The 19,266-nt window shown below is 36.9% G+C and overlaps 1 protein-coding gene across 4 annotated transcripts in view; it reads right to left on the reverse strand.

Annotated features, from left to right (window-relative positions):
* The window catches only part of LOC120536005 (ras-related protein Rab-14), a 37,898-nt gene extending 19,501 nt beyond the window's left edge, over nucleotides 1-18,397 (reverse strand). Inside the window, exons 1-2 of one of the 4 annotated variants that reach the window (XM_039764279.1) lie at nucleotides 18,200-18,397; nucleotides 2,260-2,401 (exon numbers count right to left, since the gene is read on the reverse strand). In XM_039764279.1, the coding sequence (XP_039620213.1) occupies nucleotides 2,260-2,348 (89 nt within the window). In that variant the 5' untranslated portion in view covers nucleotides 2,349-2,401; nucleotides 18,200-18,397. Of the gene's footprint in view, nucleotides 1-2,259; nucleotides 2,402-17,513; nucleotides 17,616-17,808; nucleotides 17,927-18,199 lie in introns of those variants that run through there. The other 3 variants (XM_039764278.1, XM_039764281.1, XM_039764280.1) reach the window with 3 other exon arrangements.
* Nucleotides 18,398-19,266: the final 869 nt, after the last annotated feature.

Below are 19,266 nucleotides of genomic sequence, written 5' to 3' on the forward strand. Positions count from 1 at the left end.
ATATACTGTATAAGTCTGCAAAATTTATACACAACACCACAATTGTACAGCAGGCACTACTAAGAAAGTATGAAATGAAATTCAAAAAGAACTGAAAAACTGGGAAAACTTTTGGCAAATGTAACTAAATGAAGACAAGTACAAAGTGCCACATACAGACAAAAATAAAAATTATACAAATTTATATAAAATCTTTATAATTTTAATATATATATGTGTGTGAGTGGTGTGTGTGTGTGTGTGAGAGACCAATGGACTAGTCAACAAACAAACGAAATGTCTAATGTTCATGCAGATGATGTATTAAATCCAAAAGTGACAACATCCGGTGTTAAAATGTGTGCTGTGGCAAAACTAAAAACAATCAGACAAAAAAGCCACAAAACATAGTCATCATATATATATAAAAATAGACCACAGCATACTTAATCAAATAAATAAAAGAAAAATCACTTAATGTATAAATAAGAATATATCAATTTTCCTTTGAGTCATAATGTACATTTCCACCATTAAGTAAATGACAAATCCTTCTCTATTGCATTTATCATAATTGCATTCAGCACTTTTCCTCTGACACCTGTGTTTTTTTTGTACTGTATACAGTTTTCATTGTTCATTCAGTCTGTTACTATGATTGTTGCTTATGGCCAACAAACCCTTTTAAACATCAGAATGAGTTCATTTTTAGCTTTGTAATCAATAAGCTGCAGTCATTGGTTATATACTGTTAACACAACCAATATAAAACTAAACTGGGAACGACCAAGGAAAGAACTAGGAAATGCGGAGAAAGTGAAAACACCCAGTTGAGACCTAAAACCATGGCAACTGACCTCTTCTGTCCAGCATTCTTCTGGCCAATATGTAGTTGCTGGAAAATTCCCAGGTCATGTTTTTTAGCCAATGTGAATACATTTCAGAGAACATTTCAAATGAAATATCACATAATGTTGTGTCTGGATGTTTAAAACTCTGAGGAGGAATACTGTAAACCACCAATCCCCCAACCAATCCCCTTACCCACACAACTCCAAGGGGGACCAAACACCCGGCCCTCTGATCTAATGTTAATAAACCTGGATGACAGAAACTCGAAGATAAGACCAGAGCCTTGAGTTACTGTTGGCAAATCTTGACACTCAAATATACAAACCAATACTTCCTAATCTAATGTTAGTAAATCTGGATAGTAAAATCTCTGCTCTGTTGAGAAATCAGACTTAATAAGAAAGTAATACCACTTGTGTATTTCTATATCAGGCACTTGTTGGACAAATTATGACACAGTGTAAGTAAGTTTATTATATTTCCAACATCTACAGTCTGCAAAGATTTTCCCCATCTTCTGCCAGTCCACATTTTTACCCTTTTGAAAACCGCTGTACTATACAACATTTAAGCAAGAATGGCTTTACAAAGAGAAAAACTAAACCATCCAGGAAGGCATTGGGCACTGCAATATGAACATATATGTGTTTGTCTGCCCTTTGTATTAAGCTCTGTGTTTTATGTATTTTATGCATATAATGTACATTGTATCACTCTGCCAGGTGATGCTGGGAAGAACAGCTAGTTTTCTGTATACTGTATTCTAACACTGCAGTAATTAACATAATTTGCCAATTATAAAAGCATTTTGACAATATGCATGTATAGCATACCTCTAAAAGCAAAAATTAAATGTCACCTCTATGTGATCTTGCTTATTCTGTAAATAGCAACATACAAATAGGTCTTTAAATAGATAGAACTTAATTTGTCCCCGGGGGAAATTTGGCTTTACAGATGGTCTTAAAACAAATACACAAACAAATACAAATATAGTCTGAACATGCACAAGAATGATTAAAAACAAAGAAAATTAAAAAAAAACCAAAAAAAAAAAAACCACACACTTCTAACTTGACAGTCCCAGCAAAGCATTAAACAGGCATAGTGCTGTTGATGTAAAGGACTTTCCTGACACATTTCTGCTGAATATTTCATTGACTGAAAGTTCACAGTGTTAGTATGTCCGAAAGGGAGGGGATGAACAGCTTTGTTCATAATCACACACTGTTTTGTCTTCATTCTCTCCTTTGCTACTACCTCCAGAGGGTCCAGATTACATTCTTTAACTGAACCTGTCCTTTTAATTAATTTACTATTTCAGTGGGCCTCTACTGAAGTGATGTTACCAGCCCAGTACAGAACAGCATATAAAATTATACTGGTAATAAAAGAATTGTAGAAGTTGTGAAAGATGTCACTACTGACCTTAAAGGAAATGAGTCTCTTAAAAAAAGCCTGCTTTGCCCTTTTTCTTTATAGCTACTGGGTGTTCTAGGACCAGTCCAACCTGTCATTGATCTGGAACCCCCAAGTAACTGTAGAAGCTTACCGCCTCTACATCCTCTCCCTGAAAAGTAAATAAATGTAACTGCAAAAAGCATATTAAATAAAGCTTGTTTTCTCTAAATACTGTTTATAATGAAATATGGGGGTAAATTCAATTTTTGAAAAATTTTTTTTTTTTTTTTTAATTAATTATGACACCTCACCAGTTTATATATATTTAAAACTAACTAAATGCATTTTTGGCAGGCTTTTCCTTATTAAACTACAATGAAAATATTGCAATGAAAAATTAATCATTCATCTATTTACCTCACCAGAGGAGAACATCTGAAAATAAAACACAATGAATAAAATCAAAAATCAGCACCAGCATAGGCATGACAAGTAGTGCATTGTTTTAATTGAAGATTTCAACTCATGCTACTTCTGTTGTACATGGGTTATATGAAGTAATTAGCTGCAATTACTGAAAATAACGGAATAACTGTTGGTCATATATAGCTGTAAAATAGTACATACTGTAAAAATAAATAAGAATCTGTTTCCACCAATAACAAATATATTAAAATTAGTCAATATATAAAATTACTAAGCATGCAGCAAATTACAGCCTATTTCACTTGTAAATACTTTAAGCACTCCAATAATGAACCAATTTTTGCAGACTTTTAGTTTGAAAATAAAACTCTGCCTCATAACTTCATCTTCCATTGCACATGATGTTCCACTTCTGCAGCCCTCAGCAAAGTTGTAAAACTGCATTTAAAGCAGAACATCAGAGGATTTACACAGTACACAAAAGTTAACCCTTTCAATACTAAGTCAATGCTGTGTCTTATGGGTTAGGGGTCTGATTGTTCACCCTAAACCTGCAGTACTAATTATGCTAATTTTAAAATAGATAACATTTATGATGTTTTTAATGAATATTGAAAATAAACTATCCTAAATGTAAACTAAAATTTACCTAAGCATATACTGTAGTGCAAGGGTTCTTAAACATTTTAATACGAAGACCCTAATAAAGGAATCAATACCATAGTGAGATCTAAGAAGAGGATCATTACTATAATGACAGTGAAACTATACAAAATCTAGTGGATAATCCATTAAGGCCAATGGTGGGTCAAAACTGAAAGAAATAGGTAAAAAAAAGTTTAAAGGCTGTACAAATTATGCTATATTTTTTGTTAAACGGGCAAAATGTATGAAACTCACAATCTCATCCTGAACATGTGAAATGTAGGGTGATTTTACTGAATTCAAACACGAATCCAGTTCAAATTTAAACCAAAGATGTTGTAAGGTTAAATTAAACCAAAGATGTTGTAAGGTACAACTATCAATTTAGCTAAAAAAGAAATATGAAGTACATGGCTTGGTAGCCCCTTTGTAAATTTGCAAATCAGCAAGCTTTTGCCAACAAAACACTCAACATTTTGAAATTTTATGCAGATATTTAAACAACCACAAACGTCAAGTGTGTAGACTGAATGGAGGTTTGCTGAGATGGTTTTCACTGTATTAGTCTGCAGAGCAAAAAGACAATAAATAGCAGTACTCCTCCTCCTCCTATTATTCCAGTGACAGAACATAAGTACTAGGTTTAACTAGGGCTTCAACTAAACTATTCCACTAATTAGTTTGTCAATCACTATTTCCATCAAATGATTGGGGGGTTTTAAAAAAAAGTTCGTACAAACGTGCAAGTATTTTATTAATACATGAATGTTTTATTCCTTGCACAATGCTCTCCTTCATAACGGCAGTACATGTAAAATTGCATTTTCCAAAAAAAGTACAAAGTATAAAGTCTTGTTACTAACTTCAAAGAGTAGCATAACAATTTCTAGGCTGTGACTGACATCAAAGTGAACATGCTGCCTTAAAATGTTGTTAAAAGGCCAACAAGTTTCCTAAAGCATTGTCCCATTTTGTCTGCCAGGCAGGTGTAAAGACCACAAGATAGACTCAGTGTCGTGCATCTGAAGCCTCCTTTTTCTTTACAGTACAGTATCAAATACAGGCTAGCTCCATCACCCACAGCAAATGAGGTCTTACATATGGTTGACGAATTGGATTCTGCACTGCAAGATATGGATGTTGAGGTGACAGAAGAAACAGAACTAAGTGACACAAAGTGCTGTTGAACTATCTCCAAGTATGAGTGAGAAGAGGATTACTGTTAAGTGCTTCCATTGCAAATGGATTCATTTTTACAGATCTTGAAGACAAATATTTCTTACCACATGTAAAGTAGAAATAACTCCAAACTTGCGAGTTCTTTGCTCTTTGCTCCTCCACCATATCTCAAAATATGATCAACATGAATTTTGGTTGATTAACTTTTCAATATTGACTAATATAAATGACATTGGTTAGTTGTTGCAGCCCTCACTTTAAAGTATAACCAACTTTGAAAATGCGTAAAATTTAAACCCGCTCAAATACTGCAACAAAAAATCATTATAGAGTTGAACGCTAAATAAGTTTAAAAAAATCATTTTCAAATCCTTTATACATCCTTTGAATTAAAAACTGGACAAGACAAATGAAAGTGGCATATACTTTGGTTGGTTTCTAGGACTGCATCACGATCTTCTATGGAGTAAACCATGAAGTACATCAATACCACAATCCTGATTTCACCAGAAGATGTCAAAACATTTGACAAAATGCGGAGTGGGTTTATGAGCCTGAACCCTCTAGACTGGAGGTTATCATCTTTGGTCCAAGGGCCACTAGAAAAACTACAACCACAAAAAAACATGAATGTGTGAAAAACCTCTATGTTATATACTGTAAACAATGTTAGTAACAAACTCATTTCAACGGATTCCTTCCAGAATACTTCACTACAGCAAAACAAGAAACAAATTAGAAAACAACAGACAACTTTAAAGTTCTTCCATTTGTTTTCACAAATATGAAAATAAACCAGAGTGCCACCTAAATGAAGAAATAAAAAAAAACAAAAAACAGCTGACAGACAACAATCAAATTAAGCAATGAAAAATAACTACAAAATAAAGCAACACAGTATTTTGTAGTAGTGTAAATTATACTATTTTCTCACTGCGTAATAAAAAAATAGTCTACATCTTACCTAAACAGTTAATCTTTAAATTTTGGCTCTGTGACAGCAGTTTACAAGTTAAAGAGAGAGGCTGAATTATTGTTTAACTGAATAAAGTGGATGAGTTTTCAGGCAAAAAAATAAAACATTTCAGTATTTTCACTTTTATCTCATTATGGAATTTGTGAAGAAATAAAAATACGATATTCATGTATACTTCACAAGCACAATGATGTGACAAATCAGCGGTCAGTTGCAATCATTTCACCTTGCAGTATCACACATTTTAGTAAGCTGAAATGAAGGTGAGCAATTAGCTCTTTAATAAAGCACAACATATAGCCTGCACAAGGAAGCAACATCTTTGCATTCATCTGCCTTTTTTAAAAAAAAATAAAAAAAAAAAAGTATGAACACAGATATGAATTTTCACTGTACTGTAAACATGACAATAAAATTTGCTTTGTTTTTAAGAAAAAGGCTACAGCTGTCTGTCCAACCATCCATCCACCTTATAGCTGGTTTATATTAGTAGTAATGTGTTGTACTGCCAAGCAGCTCATTTTCTCACCAGTATAGACCAGCTACTTCATTTGAAACTCAATGTTTACATGTTACATTTGTCGCTGGCACTACCTAGGTGGTTCTTCTTCGGTTTACTGTGGTTTCCCATCGAAAATACAAAAGACATGCATATTAAAATATTTGGTTCAGTCCTGACTTGTGCTTACTTCAGATGGGATAGGCATCTGAATTTCTGAATTGGATAGTTTGATTAGAAAATGCATAGATGGCTGAACAAAAAACCTTAGCCACATCTATTACAATAGGAGGATTATTAGTATGAAGCTTCACTTTCTTTATCAGGGCTAAGTATGACGCCACTTTAAAAAACAAATTATCTCACTATAACTTTCAACTCGTTCAAATGTGACACACTACAATTAAAGCGATTGCAACTCACAGCTGATTGGCTGTATCATTGGACTTTCAAAGTACCCAAGGATTTTGTATTTCCGTTTGCAAACCAACTCCATAATGAAGCTCAAGTGGCAATAGAGAAAGCATTGTTTTGCTTTAAAAGAGCAGCAGGTGTTTCCCACTTTATTGTGTTAAACCATGAACAGTTTTTATATAATGGGGTCTCCTTATCCTCATTTATAAACAAACAGTGTTCATAATATCACCTAAACACAAGTAAAGCAAACAAATTGCAGAACTGCCTGATGACTTTTGTATGCTAACACCAATGTTTATGTGAAACAAATTGCTGATAAAAAATGCTTCTGGTGTCAATGAATCTTTAGATAAGACATTTTAACCATTTGCTTGTTTTCATTGCTTGCATGTAGTGTGTAATAGTTGATCATTAAGCAATGGCACATGATTTTGTGATTTGTTCCAATGTGTTTTTCATCCATTTAGGTTTGCTGCTACAGAAATTAAAACCATTTTACATGCTAAGTGAGCGACTGCACTCTAGCACCAGAAGTCTATTGTACTAAAAAATGAAAGCAAGCTTCTGAACGCTAGCTGGATACAAATTCAGGAACAGGGACACCATATCACTTTCTTGGATGTTTTTAGAAAATGGGTTGTTGAAGGTAAAGAACCATAGTGAACAGACATGAACAATACAGCTTACGGCAAATTAATAAACATTTTGGAAAGAACAGCATTGTTATTTACAAATCAATTGCCAGAAAAGGCTTCACCTCAACATAATTATAAAGTTGAATTTAGAAGGGTGAAAAAATGGATGGAAGAATGTAAATTAAGGAGTGTATGAGGATTTTGAGTCTTTTTAATTACTACTTATTAAATATGTCTATTATGGTTTGACCATTCCTGTTACCACTGCTGATATTTGAATGACTTGAAATCTTCAAACAGATTTAAAATCAACTGACTTTCTATTAAGAACATCAGCATTTGAATTCTGCCACAAAAATTCTAATTGCTGCACATGTATTTCCTGCCTGTCTAAACACTACTGGCACACATCACCTCATCATGGATGTAACTTGAAAATGTCATAAGCAATATGTTTTATAAACCACATACTTGACACACTGCTGCAGTAGAGCATGACATGAGTGTTTTTTGTATGGATAATTTAAAATAGTTCATTTAAAAAGACATCATAAATAATAAATATTTATTTAAAATGTTTACTTATGCTTTCCTGGTGGTAACTTTTTCACAATTTTCTTTTTGAGTGGAAGTAAAGTTTAAGTAATTATTTATTTAGAGTTTGTTCGATTTAAAGGGCAGCACGGTGGAGAAGTGGTAGTGCTGCTGTCTCTCATTAAAGAGATCAGGATGCATGTCCTGGGTCTTCTCTGCGTGGACTTTGCATGTTTTCACCGTGTCCTCCGGTTTCCTTCCACAGTCCAAAGACATGCAGTTTAAGAAAACTGGTAATCATAAATTGGTCCTAGTGTCTGGCTGGTGTGTGTGTGTGTTCGCCCTGCAATAGACTGGCACCCAATCCAGGGTTTCTTCCTGCCTTGTGCCCTATGCTGGCTGGGATAGGCTCCAACAGACCCCCACAACCCTATTCAGGACTAACTGGGTTAGAAAATGACTGACTGAATTAATATGAAAGCATCCATCCCTTGTTTTCATTCAAAGCTGATAACATAACCAAGTATACTGTAACAGTTTACAAACAAAAATCAGACAATTTAATAAGGCACTAAAGACATAATTAAGCTTTTAAACCCAGACGGAATAAGTGTTACTATTTGTTAAGTTTTAGTACTTTTTGACAACCTACCCATAACTGAAGAGTAACACTTAAAATCAATTCTGCATGGTGATTCTGTGGGTAAGTTTTGTAAAGGAAAGAAAATTTCTAGGACATACCTTTAACATATTTTATGAACCATGGTTACAAAATTGTATAGATTATGTGATGAATGCCCAAAGGAAGCAGACTTATACCTGCATTGTGGTATATTAATCAAAACTGAATTTATATTAAACTCAAATCCTAGAAAGTTCTTAGGTTACAAACACTATTTCCACAACAAAACATTTTCCTTTTCCTTTAGTGGTTTATTTCTGGGTTTCGTTCATTGAAGTTCTAAGCTAAAGTACATGTTAACTCTGGTGTGTCTATTAGGAGTATTAGTAAGTTTTGCACAGTAAATATTCAGGCTTTTCAAAAAAAACATCTGTACCAACAGTACCTGCTTTTGATTTCTGTCAAGACTATGCTATGGTAGAGCCAAAGTTCTTTCGTTTATGTGTGGAAAATTGCTCCACTCATTTGACTGCTGGCTGTAACCTTGCTGACCTTTATATACACTTAGCAAAGATACCACAGGTTTCTCAATAATACAGAAAGCTGGGTCTTCATGAGGATAAGGAATTTGTAAAATATTAAAAACATCTATCATAAGCTTGGAAAAGACGTTTTGTAAATAAAGTGTTATAGTACAGTTATTTCACAATGCTTCTTTTTTAATTAAGCGCTTGAATAACTGAATACAAAATTTATATTCATAAGCATCCAAATTTAAGTATTATGTACAAATAAACATCAAGCTTAATGTTGATCAACAAATAAATTGGTTATTACTGCCATATCCCAAACACATGAATGTTAGGTTAACTGGCAATTTTAAATTGGCCATGTGTGAGCATGGGTGTGGACATGAGTGTGCTCTATGATAGACGGATGTCCTGCTTTGCAGGATAGACCCTGAACACTCACAAACCTGAAATGAATTAAATAAATGTGAAAATGTTATGAAACTGCACTTGATATACTGTTTGTGATCATTGCTGGGTAACTAATCCTAGTAATTTTTTTTAAATCACTCATTTAGGACATTCTATGGTGATATCACACATGTAACACTACTGTATTTGCATATTACCAATGCCCGATTATGTAATTTAGTACAAGTACTGTCCAAGTATCACTGATTGTTAAGCAAGTATAATGCAAGTCCTGCAATGTAAATGGACTGAAACAATCTCTTATACATATTTCTCTTCTGGTTCGTCCTTCTTCCTCTTCAAACCTGGTTCCCCCCACATGCAGCCCATACGGCATTTCTCGATTCCTATTTGTCCTCTTCCAAACCCTTCCCCAAGCTGCCTGCTGCCTGCAGCCTCCCATACACCCCTATGCCGCTGTTCTCAAGTCACATTCCTCCTTCGGACTACCGTGTTCCTCGCTCCTCTCTCATGACCCCATTGGTGTCATATCACCGCCCGATATCTAGCCTGACCGCGTGACCTTTCACTTCGGCCATGTCTGCGCCTGTGAGTCTTTTCCGTAGCCTGCTACAGGAAGGTACTCTCTCAACCATTGCCATTGGTTTTGCTCCTTGCTATTTTCGTTATACTGCGACAGTTGCTTCCTAAGCCTTTGTTATAAAAGGAACGACAGTATCTTCTCTGTCGACTGGTTTTTGTACAACGTCATCGGTATTCTGGGATCCAGCAACTGCCTGTTCCTATCAGTGGGTTATGTCACTATGACATAGGACAGTAGATTTCGTTGCATCACATTGGGACAGATTTGGAGACGTTCTTCCTGTTATTCTTTCCAACGCTAGTCGAGTTATCACAACAAGTCATGAGTACTATCAATACATGGCAACATCTACAGTTTATGGTGGTGAAGCTGAAAATCAAGCTCTTTCCGAGATTAGATCTTTCGACTCATTATCTGTCGTCTCCAGCAAAACACCTATTCACAACTAAGTTTTTCAAGAAGTATTTCATTCTTCTTGATTTCTGAATTCGTTTCTCACCATTTTCCATTCCTATTCTTACATCGCCGTATGCTACGGCAGGCGTCCACTAGTAAATACGTAAGCAGCTATTGGCTTAACAAAAGATCAAAACTAAAGATATAGATTTGTTCTACTTAACTGCTGTAACAACATCAATCAGCTAAAGACATCCCATTGGAAGGTTTGTGAACCTCTGAAAAAAAATGTCAGGCAACTAACAATAGTATATTAAAACAGATTTAGATATACACACTAACAAAGTCAGTCAGTCATTCTCCAACCCACTATATCCAACAGTTTAAAAAAAATGCAATAATTAAGAAAAGCACCTGCTGTCATACGTATGTATATCTGTCTGTCTGTCGACATGAAACAACTCGGCTACAAGTGGGCTTGTTACAGTCATATTTGAAACACCTACTCTTCAAGGAAATTTGTCGGGAAACTTCCCTTTTCATCGAGATGTCTCAAACATTGTGCTGTACAATTTTTTTTAATTAATAGCATTGCTGATTTTATGAATCTCTTTCTTAAAACAGAAACATATTGTACAACTTTAAAGTTTTACATTTACTTTCATATATGTTATGGCAACATATTTTAACTTGTATATTTTCCTCTTTTACTGATCTCATAGCCCCCTGACAACTAAACAGATCCCCAGTTTAAAATTTTGAAATTTCAACAAAGTCACATGCATGACAGGGGAATATGCAGTCAGCTACTTGTGTGAAGCTCAACAATATCAACTAATTTCTCTTGCTACTTAAATTCCTATCAAGTCACTTAATTCATCTTTGTAACTGTAAAAGTTATTAAAAAAAAAAAAAAAGCAAAATATCTCTTATCTATAAATGAAAAAAGTGAAAACAAGATCAATAAGCAAAACAAGGCAGTAGAAGCAGAATACACTGAATAATCATGGAATCGTTAATTACATCACATTTAGAACAACCTCAAGGCTGCATTATTCACTGATTGCAATGTTCAGATTTGTCTGGGTTTACTTACGTACTATTTGTTGTTAACTGGTTATATTGCAAGTTTGTACAATGTTACATTGTGCACTGCCTGCAAGTACATTTGTGCTGATTGCTATTGAAAATTAGTGTCTACAGATTGCACAAATATTTTAAAACAGAAAATCTGAGTTCTTTTCAGGAAATAAAATTGTATTTTTGAGAGATTCTGCCATTTTAAGAATTCATAGAATGCAAATATATATATATATATATATATATACACACACACACACACACACACACACACGTATATCTCCAAATTATATATGTCTGAAGCTACAAAGGAGCAAGAAAAACAACTGTGCAGAATGGTTGATGTCTTTAATAATCCTGTTTAGCTTTCTAAGGCAATGTGTGTTATAGATTTTTCTGAACAGAAGGGCACTTGATGCTGTTAATGGTCTTCAGCACTTTACAATTTTCAGCTGAGCAGGTGCCATATATGTTAAGCAGCCAGTAAGCACAGACTAGGGATGTCACAAGAACCAAATGGCTCACAGTGCTACAGTACTGCATTAATACATCTTAAAAACACATTCAGAAATATGATGTAAACAAATGTTGTATTTTCAGAAAGCGGATGTAGAGATGGTGCACTCCTACAAGTACTTGGGGGTTCATATCAATAACAGGCTGGACTGGTCTTGTAATAATGAGAAACAATATAAGAAAGGGCAGACCAGACTTTTTTTCTTACGAGGTTGTGTTCCTTTAATGTAGGACGCGACATCTTTCACATCTTTAAAACTCTATGATGGCAAGTGTAACTTTGTATGTTGTGCTGGAATGGTAGCATCTCTTCAAGAGAGGCCTCCCAAATAAACAAGCTAATTAGAAGGACTGACTCCGTTACAGAATATATTTCAGACTTGCTGGAGGCAGTAGTAAAGGAAAAAAAAAAACAAAACTAAGCGCCATCATGAACAATGCTGCACATCTTCCCTCTAACACCCTAAGAATCAAGACTTTAAGCCAACAACTGAGCTCCTTTATATAAACTGCAATAATTTAGCAAGCCTCATTTTGAAATTTCAGGTGCCGAGTCTTTCATTACTCTGTGTCATTACCCTGGTGTTGAGGTCAGGGTATAATTAAGGAATCAAACTCCAGAGAAAATTAAAAAATATATACAAAAATTTCAAAAGAGCTGGTAACAACTTAAAACCACGGTAAAAACAAGAATTTCTAAAATTCTTATGTGTGTAAATCTTATACTACTTCTCTTTTCTAAATTTTCTGAGTAAGAGAAAGACACCAGAAGATCACTTAAACTATAACGTCAATTTGATGTAAACTGTGAAATTAGATGCAACAAACCCCTGTATACACAGCAGGCAGCACAATACTAAATAAGGTGTTATTCATCATGATAATACCTAAAACCAGTTTAGTTCCCAGTTTGGATGCCTTCAGTATAGAGCACGCATGTTCTTTTCACCTTTCTATAAGCTTCCAACCATACTTGCCTGAAATTATACAAAAGCCTAGTGAAAAATGGAGTAAGTGTGTAAGCACCATGTGACAAACAGTTTAGGGATCAAAGGTGGATAACCCAATGTTTCTTCATGGCTCTATACTAGAAAATAAACCAGTTAAACAGGTTAGTGACTTGAACACCCAAAACATGTCTGCTATTCCAGACTTGCTATATAACATTTGGCTAATTTAAAAACATCTTTGTTTGTTGGAACCCTCTCCATTAAGGCATTACTCAAACATTCAAATTGTACATGATAATTTGTATAGCGACTGAAAGAATGCGGTTTTGGTACAAGCAGCAATATGAGGTTCTTACTCAGGGCTTACAGCCTGTGATAGGGTTAAGAGCTTGAGAAATTTTAAGAAAACACAGTAAAGGTGCTGTTATCAAACACAGACAGCCATGAGATGATCTGGACATTTAATTTAACAAAGATATCCCTTAGATATCTAAATTGGCAGGTGTACATCTCCGAGGAAGCACAGAGGTAAAGAACACGCACCAGTTTTCTATCTGGTGCTGAGGACTGTTACCGCTGACAGGGAAGTGTGTCCTGCTCTATTCAGCTTCTTACCATTCAGACTCTCACCCTGAAAAAAGATACTAAGAATGTGCAGTTCTTATTAACATACAACCTTCTATCCTTGAAATTTTAAAACTACTGAGCTGTACTACATGTTCTGTATTATATCTTTGTTTCCATATTTCATTTAATAATGTAGTTTAATGTTTTTCTAAAGCACTCTACCATGATCTGTGACAGGTGCTGCAAACTGATATTGACAAACATGCAAACTCCTTCTTTCCACTTATGAACCCACTTTTTGTTTCAAGTCTGCACAGATGGAATTATTTTGACTTTGTGGCTTGGTCTATGCCTGGCTGGTCTGGGAGCGTGGGTAAAATTCTTAGCCCAGTCACTGTGTGCAGTTTGCATTTTTTTACCTTTAGATTTTCTCAAGAGTTTCACGTTTCTTCCCGCATCTTAACCATGTGTGACTTAACTGGTGTCTCTAAATTGGTTCAATATGAAGGACTGTAGGTATGCAACTATCCTAGAAAGTTGCATGTGCAGTCAACTGTCATCTTTAAATTTGTTTGATATGAACGAGTGCAAACATGAATGTGAATGAGCAGCTGTTACATCCAATGCTGGTCCCAACCTTGTGCTCAGTTGCCAGGTTAGGCTCCAGCTTACTACAAACCTGAAACAGAAAAAAGTAAGTCCAAAAATGTATTGCTGGGTCATATTAAACTGGAATCTAATCATGGGTGCAAGAGTGGTAGAAACACCAACTGTAACAGACTGCGCTCAATTATTTTCTGCCAAATGACTGTCTATTCAACCTAACTTCATATGTTTTTAAATGACATGCTCTTGATATAAAACGCTTTAAATGTTTATCCTTGCCCTGTTGGATGTGTTATCAAGCAATCTCTACTAAATGAATCACTTCATATACCGTGTATTATCAGTGATATGTAAAAAGTCATGATTAAAAGGTACTGAAATAAAAATTATAAATAAAATAAAAAAAACAAAAACACCACCACAACATACACTTTTTCACAGAACTATTTCTCCACTAAATTTATGCCAATATCTGGATCAACTCATATAAAACATTAGTAAAGCTTAGCAGCATGTTTTGCCACAGATGCTTCCTGTCATCCTCTGACCCTGGAATCACAGACACTGCCCTCAGGTGGTTCGAGTCCTACCTCTTGGGCAGAACCAACTCTATGTCCTGGCATAGAGAAATGTCAAGGATGCACATACAGGGTGCCCCAGGAATTAGTGTTGGGTCCTCTATTCCTCTTTCTATACAAATCCTCACTAGGCCGTTGTCATCGAGTCCAATGGTTTTACTTACCTGCTGACACACAGCTGCACCTGCCTTTAACAACAAAGGACCACAAAGTATCAGGTAGAATCTCTGCATTTCGCACTGATATTTCAACCTGGATGAAATATCTTTAGTCCAACCTGGCAAAGATGTACCTTCTTGTTATTACATTATTACTCATCCATCTTATTCAGTATCCCATCTCTATTCACTATATCTATCACTGGTCACGCTACAACACAATATTTGGGTTGTGATCCATGGCCAGCTTCCTTTGGTCTCTCGGTCTTGCTAATTTACATTATTCTATACAAGATCAGACCATATCCAGTAAGAGTATGCAGCACAACTCATGCTCCAGGCTTTGGTCTCATCACATCTAGACTACTGCAACTCTCTGCTGGCAGAATCATTGGGGTTTGTCACCTAGGTGTTGCAGAGGACTCAAAATGCAGTGGCACATCAGGTCATCAACCAGCTAATTGGCTTCCTGTAGCAGCACATACTAAGCTCAAATCCTTGATGCTTGCCTACAAAGAAATTAATGGGTCATCAACTATATATTAAATATGGAGACACTTGTGAGGTCCTATGCGCCTTCTCGACCTCTTGGGTCTGTTGGTAAATGATGTCTGGATATGCCACCTCTGCATGGTATCAAATTACAGTCCAGAATCTTTTCACATATAGCTCCTAGCTGGTGGAACGAGCTACCCAGTGCCATTCAAAATTCTGACTCCCTCAAAATGTTTAAGAAGATTTTGAAGATTCACTTGTTTGCTGAATTTCTGTCTGGTTTTAGCCGTTAGGTTTTACAACCTAGGAATTTTAATTACCTTCTATTTTGTTCTGCACTCTTCACTTGTGATGATCAATTTTATAACCTGTCCTGTAACACTTGCTCCTAGACAGCCCCATCCAAACTGATATTTACTCAATTATTTTGAATTCTTTTGTAAGCCATTCTGAATAAAAGCATTTGCTAAGCAAAATTTCCCTCTGGGATAATAAAGTCTACCTAACATAACCAAAATATAAATGTAGAGTACGGAAGCAAACGACTACAAGGAGAACATACTCTTCAGAGATGAACAAGAAAATCAATTTAGTGTGCGACTGGACTTCTATTTCTTCTGTACTTTTTGCATATAATTTAATGCGTCTGTGATGATAATACATTTATATAATGCCTTTCCTATGCTCAGTGCTTCACAAAAATTAAAAATGAACAACAGAGATAAAGCAGAAACAAAGAACATAATAAAACACTAATTAAATACAGGAAATAAAATGTTAGAATAAGAAAATAAACCAAACTAAAATACAAAAACACAAATACTACAAGAAATCCCTAAACAAATAACAATCGGTGATACAAATACAAATCATCCTGAGCATCTGGACAAAGAGGGTATACTGAAAGAAAGGTCAGAATGACAGGATGAGTTAAATGCCTTCCTGAATAAATGAGTTTTAAGTTACTTTTTTCAGCCATGATCCAATTGATTTGGGGAGGTTGTTCCAAAGTTTGATTGCAAACATAGTTGAAGCCCCTGTCACCCGTTGTACACAGGTTAGTTTGTGGTAAAACAAGAATTCCAGGATCAGTGGAGCTTAGTGGGTGAACAGAAGCATAATGACTGAGTAGATTACCTATGTAGTCCAGTGCAAGGCCACTTTTAAGTTTTATAGGTTAGTAATAGAATTTTCTATTCAGGCCTTTAAGATGCAGGAAGCCAGTGAACGCAAAGCAGGATGGCTGTTATGTGCTTGCTGCAGATGTGTATAAGGTCTCAGGCTGCAGATTTTTGAACCAACTGGGTAAGTGATAAAAGATTACCTGTCAGCAGGGCAGCCTTAACAGCATCATAGGCCCTGGGGAAAGTAGTGTGCTGTTGCACCTGTTTTGACAGTAAAACAGAAACATACATAACCATCAGAAAAATTGTGGGCCCCTTTAATCCTGAGGTCCCCAGCCAGGGCCCATTGTGCCTATACTTTAAGATGGCCCTGCCTTTCAGTCAGTAGGGAGTTAAACCATTCCATGCAGATAAAAAAAAGCATAGGCAACATCTTCAGCATTAGTAAAGGAGTGGAATGAATGAACACAGGATATGTTACGGGGGTGGAAGTAATAAAGTTTCTTAATGTGATTTGTGTGGGTAGAATAAGAAAGACAGAAATCAAAAATGACACCATGATGATGGTCTGATGATATCATCACTAAGAGTTATTCAAAAGGAGCTCCTTTTCTTAAACTGAGATTTACTGCCAATTAGCACGACTTCAGTTTTGCTGCAGTTTAAACCGTTACACTCTAGCCAGGTTTTAAATTCACAGAGACAATTCGTAAGCTGGTAATGCTCTAATGAGCTTCAGCTTTTAATAATAAATCAGAACGGAGTATTATCCGCATAAAAATGAAAACTCAGTCCAAAGCTAATAATAATATGGCTAAGGGGAAGCATGCAGATACAGAACAGAAGAGGGCCGATGATCCTCTGCTGTTTACAACGAAAAGCACTACGTACAGACTCCGATTCAAACGCAATTGTTTTAAAAATAACTGTATAGCAATGATTCGTAAGCAAATAGTTGGTATTTGCGAAAATCTGACGGTTAAACACACCTCCATCTACTGCCCTATTTCACAAGTCGCGATTTCTCTGTTGAAAGCTCGGCCATTTCCATGTTATTACGGTTTCAATTCCTGAAATACAGCAAAGCATCCTGGCACAAAACGAGTCTAAAATAAGATAAACACCCATAAACACACACACACACCTGTCTTGTCGCTCGTACTTTTATTTTAACGATCTAATGACTGACAATCTTAATGATGTGACAAGTTGTAAAATTATTTTAAAAATGTCATCTTAATGCCAAGCAGAACACATCTTAGGCCCATCACCAGGACTGTCCCTTTAGCGAAATAAAAATCCATTGTTTCCGCAGTCTTTGATTCGGTATTTTAAAGCAGCATTATCCGCTTACCTGAAATCAACTACAGGCCGCAACTTACACCACGCAGATGAGGCGTTCAAAAACAACCAGTTCGACTCGTTTCACGATCCCAGGCTGTACTTAACCTTTATGTCATGAACTGGGCAGTTGACACGCTTGTTTCTCAATGACAAGACGGGAAAGAATAGAAGTGCCCCGCCGCAGTCATGAGACTTGTCTCTTCCGGATAACGCGTTCGCACCGGCAGAATAAAAGACAACACACTCATCGCTGACAATGCACAACGATTTTACCCCACACTGAACTAACACAAACGAACGTCTACCTTTTTGTTGTCTGTCGCTCCCACAGTCTCAAGACACAGTGTAAAACAACGCAGCGCCGGCCGGGCTCATTAACAACTGCAAATGGGTTTTGCGTTTTGGGTGTTGTCTTCGTCCCCTCCCCCTCTCCATAAAAACCTCCGCTCCCAGCTCGGTGCGCTTTTTTTTTTTTTGTTCCCATCTACACACCCAAACGACTGTCATGTCGCTCCCCCCTCCCCCGGAAGGCATCTTTAAAAAGGGGAGATAAGCCGCGCGGCTCGATGCTACGACGAGGCTGCAGGTTGTGCGGCCCTGGGCAGAGGGAGATGCGATGACACAACTGGGCCGTAAAGGTTTCCATATAATAACACGGCGTTTGACTGATTTGTTTATTGGATGTGCAGTTCTTACCGTGACTTTTGGGGAGGGGGGGTAACCTGGGAGTTCAGCGCGTCTTTCCTTGCCTCTTTTTTTTCTGGCTGCGTCCCGTCTCCCTCTCTATCTCGGAAGGGAATCTCGCAAGTTTTCCAAGCCTCCAGGAGACTGCCTGCCTTTTCCAAGATGGCGGGCCGCACTGCACAGGGTTTCCCGCGTCACTCACAACGGGCTTTGCTGGCGGGACAAAGGGCACGAGACCGCGGTGGCGTCGCTGGCGAAGACACGCGTCAACTGGCAACACGGCGCTTCCTCGTTGACTCCATTCGTAGGAGCTGTGGACGTGTTTTATCAGTTAGCAGCTGTTGAATACCGATTGTATGTATCAGTTGTTCGGTGTCATGGCACTGACAATAAACTCTGATGTTTAGAGAATTGAGCATTAGCTAATTTTCCACGGTGGGTTGCCGATGTTAATATGGACAGAGAACCGTACCAATATAATTTATATTAAACGTAATGTATAATGCGTTGTTTTTCGTTGGCCTTGAGCATGGGCTGTTCCGTGTCCGTATTTATTGAGTATCTCACAATTACTGGGAAGTGCATCAAAAGTCTGACAAGGGCACTTATAGATAAGGTAACCACCCGTCCCCGTTTTCCGGGGACAGCCCCCTTTTTCGGACAACTGTCACCCCTCGGAAACATGTCCCCTGTTTCAGCTGGTTCACTTTTTTGAATGTATCTCATCACCACGATAATTTGAACTCGCGCGCGCGCGGTGTTTTGACGGAGGTTATGCTTTACCGCATCCTGCACCTTTGGCGAGAAATCATGTGATAAGCTTTCGCTTTGTACTCCGTAGTGTTTAGAGTCCCTACTAGTGATCTATAAGAGAGGCACGCCGTGCTCTGCCTCTGCCTGTGGCAGTGTCTACGTGTGGCTTGTTTCTGGATGCGAGAGCAGCGTGGCGGCCCTTTTCTTCCACCTGTTTCTGCATTTTGGGGCTGTGATCCCTGTGATTCAACATGAGTGCTAAAAGAAACTGATAGTTCAATGATGGGCTTCAGCGTGAATTTTCGTATTTGCGTCCAACCCCGGAT

The sequence above is a fragment of the Polypterus senegalus genome, chromosome 9 (assembly GCF_016835505.1).
Source record: "Polypterus senegalus isolate Bchr_013 chromosome 9, ASM1683550v1, whole genome shotgun sequence".
NCBI classification, from domain to species: Eukaryota; Metazoa; Chordata; class Cladistia; order Polypteriformes; family Polypteridae; genus Polypterus; species Polypterus senegalus.